This window comes from Dermochelys coriacea, chromosome 25, assembly GCF_009764565.3.
Source record: "Dermochelys coriacea isolate rDerCor1 chromosome 25, rDerCor1.pri.v4, whole genome shotgun sequence".
Classification (NCBI taxonomy): domain Eukaryota; kingdom Metazoa; phylum Chordata; order Testudines; family Dermochelyidae; genus Dermochelys; species Dermochelys coriacea.
The window spans coordinates 16,419,332-16,436,781 of NC_050092.1; the positions used below are offsets into that span (position 1 = coordinate 16,419,332).

General features: G+C 38.1%; 1 protein-coding gene across 2 annotated transcripts; it reads right to left on the minus strand.

The window, feature by feature from the left end:
- Positions 1 to 5,167: 5,167 nt before the first annotated feature.
- RAB8A (RAB8A, member RAS oncogene family) lies at positions 5,168 to 17,390 on the minus strand. Of its 2 annotated transcripts, XM_038383690.2 has the most exons (8): positions 17,192 to 17,390; positions 15,665 to 15,725; positions 12,724 to 12,784; positions 11,987 to 12,064; positions 11,250 to 11,339; positions 8,966 to 9,031; positions 8,156 to 8,206; positions 5,168 to 6,819 (listed from the first exon to the last, which is right to left on the minus strand). In XM_038383690.2, the coding sequence occupies exons 1-8, from the start codon at positions 17,349 to 17,351 to the stop codon at positions 6,727 to 6,729; spliced, it is 660 nt and encodes a 219-aa protein (XP_038239618.1). In that variant the 5' UTR covers positions 17,352 to 17,390; the 3' UTR covers positions 5,168 to 6,726. The 2 variants fall into 2 exon arrangements, with proteins under 2 accessions (XP_038239618.1, XP_043358773.1); XM_043502838.1 differs by lacking the exon at positions 8,966 to 9,031.
- Between the last annotated feature and the right edge of the window lie 60 nt (positions 17,391 to 17,450).

The following is a 17,450-nucleotide window of genomic DNA, read 5'->3' on the forward strand; positions in this document are numbered from 1 at the left end:
GGTGGAACTGATTGTTTAGCATAAGTAGTTAGCACAAAAGTGCTTAAACGGTCTCTCAGAACATGCTATGTTATGCTAAACAATCTGTTCCACCTGGCATTTATGTGATACTTGAAGCATCTTTCCCAGAGCTCAAGAAGAGCTCTGTGTGGCTTGAAAGCTTGTCTCTCTCACCAAACAGAAGCTGGTCCAATAAAAGATATTACGTCTCCCACCTAGCCTCTCTAATATCCTGGGACTGACACAGCTATAACTACACCATGTATCGTGAGTGCTGACAGTTAAGTATAGCCGACCTGGATTCACAGCAGACCTGTATGGAATTCAGCAGCCAGTGGAGTGGTCCCTCTGTATTAAAGTTAATTGGACATTTCCTCACACCTCTCCACTAGCACCTTGTACTGCATCAGAAATGTGCAACTAACTTCGGACATTGGTACAATGCCATATAAGCAGTTAACATCCCCCTTTAGAAATCAACCCTAGTGCATCTGAGAGATTCTAGGCCTATCAAGTTTTAATCAAGATATGAACCTTGAATCAAGGGCCCCAGCTGCCTTGGTACCATGCTGCTCAACTTCCTGCTGGCTAGGGAAACTGTCTTTATTGCTCAAAGTTTTTGATCGTCACAAGATTTGGCTTGCTGTAGTTACCAATTTTTCCATGGACTTCATTTGAAGGTCATGAACTTAGTTTTGGGGACAAGGTTATTCTGAATAAAGCAATAGATTACACTGCCTTTTGGAAGGCTCTAACCTCCCAAGGGTGTATGTGTGGGGTGTGGAAAAAGAAAAAGGTGGAGTGTGTGTTATCAGGTTCAGAAGCAAGCTACTAACTGGCTACAGTCAAGAGGTGGGTTAAAAATATCCAAAGACGACAGATTTGCTAGCAGCAATTTAGACTTATAAACAATTTCAAGTTAAAAAGACAAACAGTTGTTACCTTCATGAGCAATCAGCCAATACCGGAAATAGGCAGCTGTACAAGAAAGTACACCATGCACATCATGTAAACACACTTCTGAATTTGTCATTATTATGTATATTGCAGAACATAAGAGCATTTTACCTATATACTCAACATTTGTTAATTTTTGGTTACTAGAATCTGGATTTCATGAGCAGCTGTATGTGTTAAGTTTTCTATGAAGTTACAATGGAGTATATTATTTTCATTGCATTTCATATGATACTTAAGTTAATTAAACTTACTGTGATATTAGGTTGTAAAATACTTTGAAAATGTAAAGCATAGTGAGCTTTCTAAGCTATCACATAGGCAGCAAAGGGATACTTAATGATATGTTAGAAAATTGCAGGCACGCAACTCCTTCATAGCATAAGGTACAGTATCAACAATTTTGGAAATTAAAAATCATGTACGAGAGCAGCTGCAGCCGTCTGCTAGCAATATGATAGGGGATAAGCATGCTGGCCAGAGGGAAGTAGGAGGAGCGGGAAGGAATTCCAGAATAAATCCAGGAGAATTGGTTCTATAAAAAGAAAGTGGCCTAAGATGGGGATGCTGGAACCAATACACAACAAAAACTAATGAGTTAAGACTATGAAGTTTGGAAACAGGAATATTGGCATTTATTGCATTCCTCTTGCCCTAGTTAAATTCATACATTTAGTTAGATAAGGAAGTTGGGGGGAAGATCTGTGTGGTTATATAAAATAATCCAATTTATCACTGCGACTTTTTGTATATGCTTACGATGGTCCATCTCCTACACCAGTGACCAGTTTTCACACATTACTGCAGCAAGATAAAGTTTTCTAAACCTATGCTTTGTACATTACTGGCCCTAGGTCTACAATCCTACAGCTTATAGCTGAGACTTATGTTGAATTATTTCTATGATGTACAAATTCTTGTTTTGCTACTTATACATTTAACACTGAAATCACTTACATGCCAAGATTCACAGGGTCAATCCCCACATCGGTCTGTGGAATAACGCAACTTTTTAATTGTGTGGCAGTTTCAACAAAATTAAGTAAACGTCACTTATGGCAGTTTCCCAAATATATGCAAGAGTGGGTACTTAGAGTAGGGGAATACACAAAATAATAAAATTGAATTGCAGTGTTGTAGTCTTGTGGGTCCCAAGATATGAGAGGCAAGGTAGGTGAGATAGTATCTTATATTGGACCAAATTCTGTTGGTGGAAGGTACAAGCTTTCGAGCTACACAGTCTTGAAGAAGAGCTCTGAGTAACTTGAAAGTTTGTACCTTCCACCAACAGATATTGGTCCAATAAAATTAAAAGTATGTAGTCAACTCGATTCTGCAGTAAAATGAGCCCTGTTGCTAAGCATCTTTATGCTAGATACTGTTACCCTGTGTTGCTCTTCTCAGATGTTTTTTTTAACAGAGGACTGGAAATTAAGAAAAAAAATTTGGAGTTGAGACCAAATGAGAACTTACCCCAAGTTCTTGCCCCTTCTCTCTAGGAGGAATAAATATCCTATTTTCTACTTAGGAAGCTACATACATGAAAGATGAAGAGAACTGGCAGAAACCAAAGAAAAAAGTTCTGCTCTTTTCATAAGAAAAATTTATTTATGCAGCGTTCAGGGTCCTGTACAAGAGTAAAAACAAATACCACAAAATAAACATAACTTTTAAAAATACAAAACATGAAAAGCAATGAGTGCATTTTAAGAAAAGCATTATCACAGAGGGAGCAGCCAACAGTGGTCATCCTAAAAAACACTGAAAGAAAAATGTTTACAGGTTTTTTAAAAGTTGGTATGAATGAGGTTAGATTTTCCTTAGTGACCAAGTCACACTAAACCCCTGATCGGCACTCCATTGGGAGTATACAATTCTTGCAGCAAGGGCTGGAGAGAGACCAGCCTGCCAATCTACCTTATTCACACACCCACCTACCATGATCAGCTGAAGAAATCAGTCATGGAGCAAGTCACCCTGCAGTAATCAGACTGCACACTACCCAACAACATTCATTTGGAGGTCTTTGCAATGTCTAGGAATGATCACAAATGTTTGTGTGCCTTGGTCAGTTCTTCCATATCCCCCTATAAACGTCCTGTACAAATGAGATCATATTCCAAGCAGCTCTTTGCCAGTCTCTTCTTCAGTGTACAACCCAACTGCTTCAAGTCCTACAGAACACCTTTAAACCATGGTGCCCTCTGGGCATTAGTATCAGCCAGAGAAAAGTAAGAAGGAAGAACACCCTAACAGCAAATAAAAGTTGTTAGTAACATCCCACCTAAAGGGAGACACCAAATGTTGCTCAGCAGCGGTAAAGAGACTAAAATAATCCATAGGATTCATAAATCTGAGGCTGAAAGCCTGGTCCTGGCATAAGGCTCTGATGTTGCTAAACATTTAGTGCACTCAGGTGATCACACTTCGTGCACATCCAGGTGACACGTTAAAAAGCACCCTCACTCATTACTGAAAGATAGGGTATTGAAAGTCTGAGACCTCTGCTTGGGTGGGCCAAGCTGAAAATATTCCAACCATCCTCAAAGATGAAGTCAACCACAAGATCTTGTGATGGTCATTAAATGAAGACAATTGAGATAACATCTTTGAGTTTGTGCTCGAGAACTAGGTTTGTTTCTGTGTAAGCCAAGCGTCAATTGTTAGAATAACTGCTGTATTTTTAAAGTTGTTTTTTTAAAAACACCTAAAGCTTTTGCAGCAAGTGTGTTAAATACGTTTGAGTAACTAATGAGTTTTCAAAGTTTTACAAAACTTGATACACCAAAAATTTACATTTGCCCTCCATATATAAACAAAACTGTGGTACAAATAGTAGATGTTGAACGTATGTGATGAATGAATATGCTATTGTTCTTTTTGTTGCTTCTTCTGGCCATGCTGATATAAAAACATCTTTTTTCTAGAATACCAGTTTAATTATGGAAGTGCTAGTGAAAGCGTCCAGCTACATGCTGAATTTATTCAAGATCTGTGAGAGTGCTACAAGTTGTAAATAGCATTGTCAATGTTTAGCAGCACTTGGTGAAAGCATGTATCCAACTATATACATTAATTCACTATATTATATATATTTGCTATGCTAGAATATCAGCCTTCATGTTGCTTAAAATTGATTTAACCTTTATGTCAAGTCTATATATCCTCGATGTACAGTGGTGACAGCACATCACAGTTAACTGCATGAAACTTCCCGAGTTTGAGCAAAAATATAATTGTTAATTAAGTAAACTAGAGTCATTGTAAAGAAAAATCACGATGCTGTAAGGTAGGTATATAAACAGGTGCAGCCACCTGCATAAACATGGGACATTCACATACAAGAAAGTTAACTTACATTAAAAAAGACTAACGTACTAGCCATTAAGATCTAGAAAAATAATAAGTGAAGATTACAACTCCATCCTTCGACCTCTGTTTGGAAGTGAATACCCCCGCCCCCAAAATCAAGCTTGATAACTTTGTAGCATAGGATGCCATGTAATAGTAGGCCACATAGCGTATTAGCCTGCCCACTGTTTTACAGTCACAAATCAAAGGATAATATGTACTGCAACACCCAGCTACCACAGGGTAAAAGGATGAGGCTGAACATTCCTCATTCACTGCTTTGAAACAGAAACTAAACATATTTAAATGTATGTATTAGAGAATCTTGTTTGTCGACACTTTTCCACCATCTCGCCCCTAAACCACCCCCAACTATTCATGTCTACATAGAACATTTTAAAAATGCTTCTTTATCCTTCCATCGTAACATTGCATGTTCATCCTATACCTCTGTATTAGATGTACTCAAAAATACAAAGGACCCTTTTAGTTTGCGTATGTAGCCATGATTAACTGAATTATTTTACTCTAGAGAAGTCTATCATTCAGCACACTTGCCAAGTCCTCATACTATAAAATCCTTGATTCTTGTTGGAATATGCATGTTACATGCAAATGACTTAATGAACAAAATTAGCTCAGTTTAACATACCAACCCTAGACAAAGGGTAGCTGACAGCACAGAAAAAAAGCCAAAAGGCTGAGCTCATATTTGCCTGCAGGAGAATTAGTTACTAAAGTATTTTACAATAATGTATTTGCCCTTTAACTCTAGTGACACTAGTGAAAGCTACTGCAAGAAAAGAGGTTGGAACATATTCACACAGACTTCAAGGAAACAGAGGTAGGGAGTAAAAACCCAATTTTAAAATGAGCTTTAATTTATTTTTCCCTTAAGTGCAGTTGTCAATGTAAACAAAACATGTTAACAATTCCAGTGAGTTGCAGGACATTGCTGATACGTTCATTTTCTTCAAATATTCTCTTTTACAATTATGCCAGTTATCGGACAGAAAGAGTAGCTTCTAAATACTTTACACTTGTTGGCTTCTTTTCAAATCTAGTTAACTAAAATCAGTTTTATAACCATTAAACTGAAAGCTGCATAAAAAGAGCTTAAAATTGCTTGGCTGTTAAGTTTTATATATTGGAATGTGTTGTGTCTGTGTGTACATACACAGAAGTATATTTTCTTTAAGGATCAACACAAGTTTCCTGTTCCTCATCTTTTGCATTGCCATACATAGTTAAAACAGTTCACTGCCACTTTAAATCTTAAGCAATCATGGCATGGGAGAAAGAGAAATCTCAGCCAAAGGGGGGAAAAAAAAAAAAAAAAAAAGGCAGTTTTCAGAAAGTATCAATACATGGAGTGTGCATTTTCATATGGGAGCAATGCAATACATTTTTGTTTTCGCAAGTTAGAAATAACCACTAAGTCATGAAAGGTTTGCTTGAAGTCTTTCTCAACTATGAAATTAAAAACTTGTGGCTCATCATAGTGTTATTCAGTTATGTCATGACTTTTGACTAAGGTGATCTATACATTTAAACCATGGCCTATAACTATAGATAACAGATTAGAAACACAGATCATTTGCACAACAGTATAGAATAAAATTATCTCAATTTAAAAGATGCCTAGATAATCCACAAATATATTATGGATGGTCCTCCCTAACATGGAGAAAATAAAGTTTCTTCCTCCAAAACTTCTCATATCAAGGATTTATTATATTTACAGCACACTTTGGTTCTCTTAAAAAAAAATAGATATTTTCTTTCTGATGAGGCATTGCGTTTCATTTAATTTTTACTGGTGGATTGTCTAGAATGGTGGAACTGAACTAGTGACGTGCAGACAAAAATGATTTTTTCCTGTGATAGCCCAAAGGATAGATATGCAGAAATCTTCTACCCACCATTTGAAAGCTGGAAGTAGCTGTTTAAATAAGTGCATTTTTGTTGTTTTGAAGTGATTGTGCTCTATGTATCTATAGACATTCATATGCATTTGTATCATGTACACATAACATTAGTTTATTAATCTTGGCATTTCAGTGTAAAGTCGTTTAAACTTAATTTTTCTACTTTAGACACATTACAGATATAAACCCCTGCCCAGAGAGTGAAGCTTGTCAATAAAGGTGCTATTGCAGGTCACTTTTGATCTGTATCCCTTCCCTAGACAATGCATATGCCAAGTGGAAGGTATGACAGAAAAATATTTTAAAAATTTCATCTCCAAAATTGAAGAGTCAGACAGTTATTAAAATAAACAATTTCTTAATCTTATTCTGATGGCCACAGTGTGACACGACATATTGAAAGTGTAAAATCCACACACAGAGGAAATCTCACTCAGAACAGGCACAGTCCAGTTCGATGGAGCAGATGCTCAGATTAAGGCAGTGACCCTCACAGAAGAACACATCGGAAAAAGCTGCTTTTCTTTTGCTGGTCTGGTGTGATTTTGACTCCTTGGTTGCTGCCTTGTGGGCTATTGCCTTCCTAAAGATGCAAAGAATTTAAAAGATTTATTTATATTTAACTAGCGTGATTGCAAGATTACTTTACTTTTGAGCTGGATTCAAAACTCGCTGAGGTCACTGGAAATCTTTCCATTGACTTCAATGGGTTTTGGATCAGTCTCCATAGCAAGCCAAAAAACACCCCTCCCTCCCTCCCTCCCTCCCTCCCTCCCTCCCTCCCACAAACAAACAAACAAAGTGAATTCTGCTAAACCGGGCTCAACCAAACATGGACCATGCATATTCTTGACACGCCTACTGGATTCAAATGCCTATTGAGGTGAAAGCATCCACGACTTTTATATTGGTCTCATTAAAATATCTGAGTCATCAGCAAGACCCAAATATGACAGTTATATCTGCACCCACTTCTATGTCACATGGTGATCATCATAAAAAAAAAACCTATATAGGAATTTGTTTCAGTAAAAGTCACACAATGCTTCTTCATTAAGCTTGTTTAATGAAGAAGACCAAAATTCATGCACTCATCTGTTGCATAAAGGCATTTTTAGAAATGCAGCAGGTGAAACATGACTTGATGATAAAACCCCCAGAAGCTAGTCCCATAACTAGAACTGGTTACATGATAATATTTTGGAGAACACTGGGTCCAGTACGGAACAACCGGATCTGCCTTCACCCATTTCTAATTTCTATGATTCAATGAGAATGTAAGGGTTTGTTTACACTTACTGGGGGATCAACATGTGGCGATCGATGCATCGGCAGTCGATTTAGCGGGTTGAGTGGATACCTGCTAAATCGACTGCAGATCACTCTTCTGTTGACTCCTGTACTCCACCTGAACGAGAAGTGCAAGGGATGTCGATGGGAGACACTCTCCCGTCGACTCAGGTAGTGTGGACCCAGTGGTAAGTAGATCTATGTATTGACATTATTTACGTAGCTGAAGTTGCATAACTTAGATTTATCTCCCCACATAGTGTGGACAAGGCCAAAGTGAGGAATTTCATTGACTAGTTTCTTTGCTATAGCTCTCACCACAATTTCAGTAAAGCAATACAGGATTTATTAGCAACTTTAGAGAATCTCTATTTAAAAACTCTATCTCAATTATGACTTTACCCTATAGGAATTAGCCATCTGTTTGTATTCAAAAAGCACCCAGAGACTTGATTGGAAGACGGCAGAAATTTTCTGTCAATCACCAATGTGCCTAAGTGGAACAGACCACAAAAAAACCCCAATATTCTAATCAATTTAATACTGTTGTGGGATTTAAAAAAACAAACAAACAAAAAAACAAAACAAAACACACCACAAGTGGCCTGGACTCAGTAACAGTTACTCACCAATTTCTTGTCCATTTTTGCTTTGATATCTCTTGCAAGAGTGAAAAATGCCTAAAGTAAAAGCATATTTAAAACTTGTGTTTTATTAGCTACCTATACATGTGGAAGTTTGTTTAATAAGAGCTGCTTTCTTACCTCCAAAAACAAGAAGTACTGATGAATGTCAACCTTTCAGCCAGGAGTATTTATGTGACCTACCACTTGGAAACCTTTAACAGTTTAAAAAGGGACTCTTAATTTCAGAGAGAAAGTCTCTCTCTCCAGGATCACTGATGTTGATCCACATATCTACATAACAGAACTTTGGTTTGATGTGCAAGAGTCACTGAAAGTCACAACAAGCTGACTTAGTGCAGATTACTATGTGAAAGGATATACCAACTCATGTCGGACACCACCTCAAGTCAATCCATCAGTGGCCAAAGAATCTGCAACAGGATGCCAGACACACCCGACCCTGGCAATTTTGGAGGGCACAGTGAGAGATTTTACACACATGCACATGCGCACCCAGCAGAGAGGGCTTCATATCAAAACCATTCATCAGGATGGACAGAAGGAATGTTCTTAATAAGCAGAGAATCACAGTAAATACAGACAAGATTGTACAAAATTATTTTAACTTAATTTACATAGTGGAACGTGCTCTTTGCAAAATACTTCCATTAGACCGTCTAAATTAGCTTAAAACGCATTGCCAATAACTGATAGGATTTAACAGCATATAGTCAAAATAGATACTCTTATTGCTTTTATATACAAATCTAAATAAAATAGTCTGTACTAGAAGAAAAAAATTTCAGTACTCACATTCTCTATGTTAATATTCGCTTTTGCACTGGTCTCCATGAATTTAATTCCAAAACCAATAGCTAGCTGAACAGAATAAATAAATAAATAAATAAATAAATAAATATTTCTTATATCTGATATAAGCCCTGAATAAGAATTCATTCTCACTGTGCAGAACCTGCCATGATACTGAACAGAGAACTTCACAAAGTGGCAGCATTAAATTGAAATTCAGATACCACAGAATCTTTTAAAAGTTAAAAAAATATATTTCTCTTTACCCAAATTGTTTTTTTAGTATCCTAGTTACATTACATTGATTTAACTTGCAGTCTTTTTTTAAAAAAGAAAAAATTAAAAGCATTATATTTAAGGTAAAAATATGCATATTTTTGCAAAGCACTCATGACAATCCCAACAAGATACCTACACAAAGAAGATATGCAAAAATATTAAATCTCGCCTAACAAACCCAAATTAGAAGAACAACAAAACAGCAAGAATAGGTGATGATGAGAATGAAGTTTCTTACAAATTATAAAACTAAGTGCCTGCAAGCTGTTCTGCTCTGGTGGATCCCTGTACCCTTATGGACCTCTCCTGTCATTTATGAGGAATTAGCAGGATTGTCTCTTCCAGCTTTAGGTGTCAATATGCCCATATCCACTGGCCTTCAGGGAAAAGCAGGACTTCCAAAGCATGTAAATTTTCTTACTTTTGCTCAAAAAGTGTGTCATTACACACCTATGAATTCTAATAAGACTTCATTATATAGGATCATCTCCTCCCTCTCATATATTTGAAAATATGGAAGGGTGGAGGAGAATTTCAAAAAGGAAGAGAATGTGTGGTATGTTCTTGCATTATAATTTAAAAATAATTTTAAGTGTGTCAAAAAGGTGTCTAGAGAACATGGATAGGTGCATTTTTGTATTTAAAAGTCTAATTAAAAGTAAATGAATTTAAGCAATAAGACTTTTAGGACACACAGCCTAATGTGCCACATTGGAACATTTTAGAGAAAGGGTGACAACTCTCGGTTTTGAAAAAAAAAAAACTACTACCTGTATTCCTAAATGAAATACACACCAACTGACGAGTTTCCTGAAGTATTCCAGAATTGTTAAAATTTTAACTCTTGCAATAAAGATCAATGATACACAATACAATGCTGTTCTCACTGTGACAATTTGGGGGATATGTCTGTGTCAAATTATGAATTCAGTTTTGTGAATGTCATTTAGCACTGTAAACAGTAGATTAGAGAATCCATTTCACAGCAGAGGCTGGACATGTAGTGGACAGACTGTCTGAAAAGCTGTGACAGAGCAATCAAAGACCATCAACATTGAATGACTCTTCCCTACCGGAACAATGGGTTTTCTACAAACAGGTCAACTGACTTTGGACCCTGGAATTTCCCCAGAGGAAACACATGGTCAAGAGGGACTGTGAGTATGCGTAGACTTTAATTGCTGGATGTAACTGCAGCTTGAGCAGACATACACAATCTAGCTAGCTTGGGTCCTGAAACAGTCAAGCTGTGAAAGCACAAGCTTCAGTGTGGGCTAGCCCCACAAGTAATTACCCAGGATTTCAGGTGGGTTTCTATAGCCTGCACTGTTGCTTGTATAGCCACAGCTTTCTGGTTCTGAGATTGGAACCAGTGAGATTAAAGTTAGTTCAGGTGTATCTTTTTGAATTGCAATCACACCCAGTGATTGCAACATAGACATACCCCAAGCCTGTTTTAAAAAGGAATGCTTCTAAACAGGAGAAACCATTACACTGCCAGTTGCAAGATGACCAGGCCAAGAAGGCTGGATAGGCTGTCTGGTTTAAGGACTAATACCAAACCCAAGACTCACAGGGGCAGTGAGGTCAGACTAGGGGGATTGCATTCAGAGGTTTGTTGTTCTCCATAGATCTGTAACTCATGTGTAAGTGTTTGTGATTAAGAAACTCCTGTGCTAAGTCTATTCCTTGTTTTACTGCCATGTTCTCCTTGAAGGACTTAAGGAACCAGAGTTCCCAGAGGGAGGTGAATTCTGGGAGAAATATGTATAAACAACCAACCACAGGCTGTGGAGGTCTGTAGCACCAGTTCCAGCATCTAAGGTGGCCAGAATGTGGGTCTCACTGCCCAGGAAGGATGTGAGACACTAGGTCTGCAACTGGAACTATGCCTGAGAGATCCAGAGCTCAGAACTCATCACTGTCCATACCAAAGGGGCTTAGAAGAACATGAGATTCAATCACAACAGACTAGTGTCTATCCAGAGAGCGGAATTGGGGCACTCACCTTCTCCCCTTGCTCTCTAGAAACTTGTCTTTTGTCGTTCACATCACATTTGTTTCCAAGAATCATCTTTTCGACATCTGGGGATGCATGCTAAGATGAAAATGGGCAGAAAGTTTACAGAGACCTAGGATTTTGTTATTTTACATAATTTTTGGTGATCCTAGAGAAAAACTTCTTAACTGCACATTGTAAGATTAACAAATTTTCTGAATTCTAAGTACTGAGTTAACTCTAGAAGTGCTCAATAAATGCAGAATGCCATCAACAAGATGAAATAGGTGTTGTGCTGAATGCACTGACAACTTTGATGCTGAACATTTTCCAGGGATTTATGGCTCCAAATAGGACAATACCTCATAGCTGCAGTATACTGGTGCCACTCAATGCGCAGAAAGTACTTTGTTTAGAAATAATTAGAATGCTGTCAGGGTAGAAAGAGTCAACTGTTGGATTTCCTAATTGCAGGGAAGACTCCAGTTCATGCAGTCTGCTCTTGCATGTAGGCATACTGAATTACTACTGACTAATAATTCCAGGAGATATTACCAATTTGGAGCTTCATATGAACATTGTTTCTCCAACCCATCCACACACACACACAAAATTATTTTAACATACACAATTTAGTGACAAATTTAACAGTTCTGAACCATTCTGATTTTAACTACTTTTCTAAAGTTTGAATAGGGACAGTATACTTAATATTAAAGATTTCCATAAATAAAATGGGAAGTTACCTCTTCAATATTCCTGACCCAATTCCGAATGTTTTCAAAAGATTTCTCATTGGTTATGTCATATACCAACATGATGCCCTAAAGATAAAAAAAAACAAAAAGCAAAAAACAAAAACAAAACAAAAAAAAAAAAACACAAACCATGGCAACTTAATTTCAACTAACAATTGTTTCTGTAAGGATTACAGACATGTCCAAGACAGAAAGAAAAATAAATTCTGAAAGGCTAGAATTAAAAAAAAAAAAAAAAAAACCCAAAAAAACACCCAAAACCAACAAACCCACAAAAACACACACATCAACCTTTGATACGAAGCCACTTGCACAGAGAAGCAACTGCTGAAAGGAAACAAAAAACCAAACAGCATTCTACTATGTAGTTTGGGTTAAATTTATTATGTATCATTCAAGTACAAGAATCTTTGAGATGTACTGCAACCAATGTCCTAGCAAGCCACACAATATTTGTTTATCTGCCACCAACATGCACATGCAAGTCACAATGGAAGTCTGACTTTGTGGGATTCCCAGACCAGCTGTTGCTGCTGCAGCATAATTTGAACATAGAGATGGGAACACTGGTCTTATCAAATACCTTGCCAAGTAGAGTTCAAGTTCTGAAGCTCATTATAGTTATAAATGATTATGCTTCATAGTAAAACTTGAATGGTTTCACTTTCTGCAGAACATTATAAATAGATTTAAAATGAAAAAAATTTCAGCTACATCATGCCTACCATTGCTCCTCTGTAATATGCAGTTGTGATTGTTCTAAACCGTTCCTGCCCAGCTGTGTCCCTAAAATAATTAAGCAAACCCAATTAGTACATGCAAACTACTTGAACACATTCTGAAATTAAGGTCACTAGAGAGAGTTTCATTAAACTTTACAGGGACATTCTTTAAACACACCAAAACTACAGTTTTATCTTCACAGATTCCAAGGCCAGAAGGAACCCTTATGATCTAGTCTGTCCTCCTGAATAATACAGGCCAGGGAACTTTCCCAAAATAATTCTTCAAGCAGATCTTTTGGAAGAATATCCAATCTTGATTTTAAAATTATCAGTGGTGAAGACTCCACCACAACCCTTGATAAATTGTTCCAATGGTTAATTACTCTCTGCAAAAAACGTATGGCTTATTTCCAGTCTGAATTTGTCTAGCTTCAACTTCTAGCCATCGGATTGTGTTATACCTTTCTCTGCATTATTGAAGAGCCCATTATTAAACATTTGTTCATTATGTAGAAACTTCTAGACTGTAATCAAGTCACCCCTTAACCTTCTCTTTGTTAAGCTAAATAGACCATCTCCTTGAGTCTATCACTAAAAAGGCAAGTTCTCTAAACTTTTAATCACTCATGGCTGGTCTCTGAACTCTCTTCAATTTATCAACATCCTTCTTGAATTGTTGGCACCAGAACTGAACACAGTATTTCAGCAACAGTTGCACCAGTGCCAAAGACAGAGATAAAATAACCTCTCTACTCCTATTTGAGAGTCCTGGATTAATGGAATGATCTTGGATTGGAGGAAGGTCTCAAGTGGGGTTCCACAAGGATCTGTTCTGGATCCAATGCAATTTAACATCTTTATTAATGACCTGGATGTAGGTATAGAAAGCATAGTGATCAAGTTTGAAGACGACACAAAGCTAGGGGGAGTTGCCAATACTTTGGAGCATAGAGCAAAAATTCAGAGAGATCTTAATAAATTGGGGAACTGGGCTATAGACAACAAAATGAAATTCAAAGACAAATGCAAGGTGCTACACTTCAGGAAGAAAAACCCTACACACAAATATAGAATGGGGGAAAACTGGCTTGACTGCAGCACAGCTGCGAAGGATCTGGGAGTTGTGGTGGATCACAACCTCAACATAAGTCAGCAATATGATGCTATTGCAGAAAAACCAAATGCAATTTTAGGTTGCATTAACAGAGGCATAGGATACAAGTCACAGGAGGTGATAGTACCACTCTACTTGGTAATGGTTAAGCCTCAGCTGGAGTACTGTGTCCAATTTTATAGTCACCAATGTATAGAAAGGAGTAGAAAAACTGAATACAGATGCGAGCAACAAAGATGATCAAAGGGATGGAATGCAAGCCATATGAGCAAAAACTGAAGGACCTGGGTAGGTTTAGTTTGGAAGAGATTAAGGGGGGGGTCTTCAGATACTTGAAAGGTTGTCACAAAAAGATGGAAAAATTGTTCTCTTTTGTCACAGAGGGCACCACAGCATAGCAGATTTAGATTCAATTTCAGGAAAAGATTCAATTTCTTTCTAACTGTAAGAACAGTAAGACAATGGAACAAACTGCTTCGGAGGTTGTGGAAGCTTCTTCACTGGAGGTTTTCCAAAGAAGGCTGAATAGCCATCTGTCTTGGACGGTTTAGACCCAAGAAATCTTGCATCTTGGCAGAGGGGTTAGATTAGATGACCCTTGCAGTCCCTTCTGACCTCTATGATCTCTTTGTTTATGCATCCCAAGATGGCATTAGCTCTTTTGGCCACAGCATCACAAGAGTTCCTAGTGTTCAGATGATTATCCATCACAACCCCCACATCTTTTTCAGAGTCAAAGCATCCCTGGATAGAGTCTGGCCTATTTTTTGTTCCTAAATGTATATATTTACATGTAGCCGTGTTAAAATGCATATTATTTGCTTATACCCAGTTTACCAGGCATCTCTGAATCGTTATTTACCATTCCCCCAGTTTTTGTGTCACCTACAATCTTTCAGTGTTTATGTTTTTCCTTCGGGTCATTGATAAAAATGTTAAATAGCATAGGGCCAAGAATTGATCCATAAGAACAGCCATGCTGGGTCAGATCAATGGTCCATCTAAACCAGTATCCTGTCTTGACAGCGGCCAATGCCGGGTGCTTCAGAGAGAATGAACAGAACAGATCATCATCAAGTGACCACCCTCTGTCGCCCATTCCCAGCTTCTGGCAAACAGAAACTAGGGACACGTCAGCACATGGATTTGCATCCCTGCCCATCCTGGCTAATAGCCATTGATAGACCTATCCTCTATGAACTTATCTAGTTCTTTTTTGAACCCTGTTAATCCTGGTCTTCACAACATTCTCTGGCAAACAGTTCCACAGGTTGACTGTGTGTTGTGTGAAGAAATACTTCCTTTTGTTGGTTTTAAATCTGCTGCCTATTAATTTAATTTGTTGACCCCTAGTTCTAGTGTTATCCATGCAAGACTCCACTATTTCCAGTGAAAGTATATTCGCTCAATGATTGTCCCATTTACAATTACATTTTCAAGACCTATCACTTAGCCAGTTTTTAATCCATTTAATAGATGCCATGTTAAATTTTATTTTGTTCTAGTTTGTTTTTTTTTTTAAATCAAAATCTCATGTGGTACTAAATCAAACACCCTTACAGAAGTCTATTAAATCAACGTTATTACCTTTATCTACCAAACTTGTAATCTCAAAGAAAAAGATATCAAGTTAGTTTGACAGGATTTATTTTCCATAAACCCCATCTTCAATAAACTCAGATACTATAATCTCCCAAAAACCACGATTAGGGCAAAAATCCTATTGATAATATCACCACTCAGTATGCAAATTGTGAAGCGGAGAGATACTTTGCAGGAGCTAAACATTTTATCTTAATTCATATAGCTTTAAAAGTAAATGCTTACCATATCTGCAGTTTAATTCTCTTGCCATCTAGCTCTATGGTTCTAATCTTAAAGTCAATACCTGGGGAAAAAACCTACATTAATTAAGATTTCCAGTAAAGATCAAGTTAACACTTTTTCCCCTTTAATTTTCCAAAACAAAGGCACCCATTCCATTTAGTTAATAGATTAGATACAAAGTGAATTCTGAATGTCCATGGAGTTCTTAACAACATTTATCTCATTCTGAACAAAGACATTCACAAAACCCCTGCTGAAAGCAGACCTGGTGTAAACCAGCAGGGAAACTGTAACACTATTATTCCAAATAAACAACAACCATTTAAGTACAGTCACATTCAAAGCCTAACCTACTGTAGCTATAGCTGAACCACAATGTACAGTTCAATATAACTTCAGAAAAGCTGTATCAAGGTCAACAGAGCATTATGCCACAGGGGTCGCTGTAAGTATCATATAATTACTATCTATTAGATTTCTCTTTTCTCAATTCTAATAGACTATTAGAAAATTCATTTTAGCAGTGGGGTAGTCTTTTCTTACTAAGACAATGTCAAAAACTGGCATCTGTAATAATAAAAATTAACACTTTAAAATAGTCTTATTTTAGTACAATTAGAAGATAAGTCAGATTTCAGAGCAACACTTTATTTTTTTAATTCCATATGTAATTCTACAGAGGTTTGTTTATATACTATCATCAGTTAAGATCACATTACTCCCCCATTTACTAGTGTATGAAACCTCAACTGCTATGCAAAAAGAAAATTTAAGTACAGAAGTACATTATTAGCTAAGGACCTGTCTGCACACAAACTGCAACTGAATATCTAAGGCATAGTTTACATTAGAATAAGTTTATTGGTACAGCTATACCAGCAAATCCTCCTACAGCAGACACAGTTTATATTGGCAGAAAAATGTTTTTACTGGTGTAGCTTATACCAGTTCTCCAACCATAATAAGCTATATTGGTAAAAACACTTTTATCCTGGTATATCTTTACCTACAGTAGGGCTTTTTTGGGTAGTGTAAATGTTGCAAAAAATCCACGTCCTTAACCAACAGTAGCAAAAGTGTGTAGTGTAGTGTAGACCTGGATGGAGTTGGCAGTTATTTTGGTGCACATCAGCTTGGAGACTCTTATTGCGGACTGAGCGTGTCTTATTTAGATTTAATTTACAGTGGCAAACAACAATACATCGTAGCGTCAATACAAACCCTTCAGTTTCGGACCATTCCCCTCATCCCCGTGCAGCCCACTCCTAACGGCTCACAGCTCCGTGCCCCACCCCGCACACGACAGCTCGGGCTCTACCGGCTATGTGTATCCGTAAACGTGCACACGTCATAAACAGGCACGCGGATCTGCCCCCGCCAGACCCGAACACGCAGCGACCCTGTCCCCCGTGTCCCCTTCTCCTGCAGCCATACGGGCCGCCCTGCCCCTAGCAACACACGTCCCCCCGTCTCGCTCGCCCTTTGCGGTCCCCGAGGGGCCGGCGCGGCTGAGGGGGCAGCGCTTACCGATGGTGGAGATGAAGGTAGCGTTGAACGCATCCTCGGAGAAGCGGAAGAGCGCGCAGGTCTTGCCCACGCCCGAGTCCCCGATCAGCAATAGCTTGAAGAGATAATCGTAGGTCTTCGCCATGTTCCACCGGGCTGGGCCCCGCCCCTCCGGAAGCATCCACCTCTCGCGCAGCTTCACGGGGTCAGACTACTACCCCTCACACCCGCTTCCTGCCCTTATTGGCTAGTTGAGGCATGCGTCACCTCACACCCCACC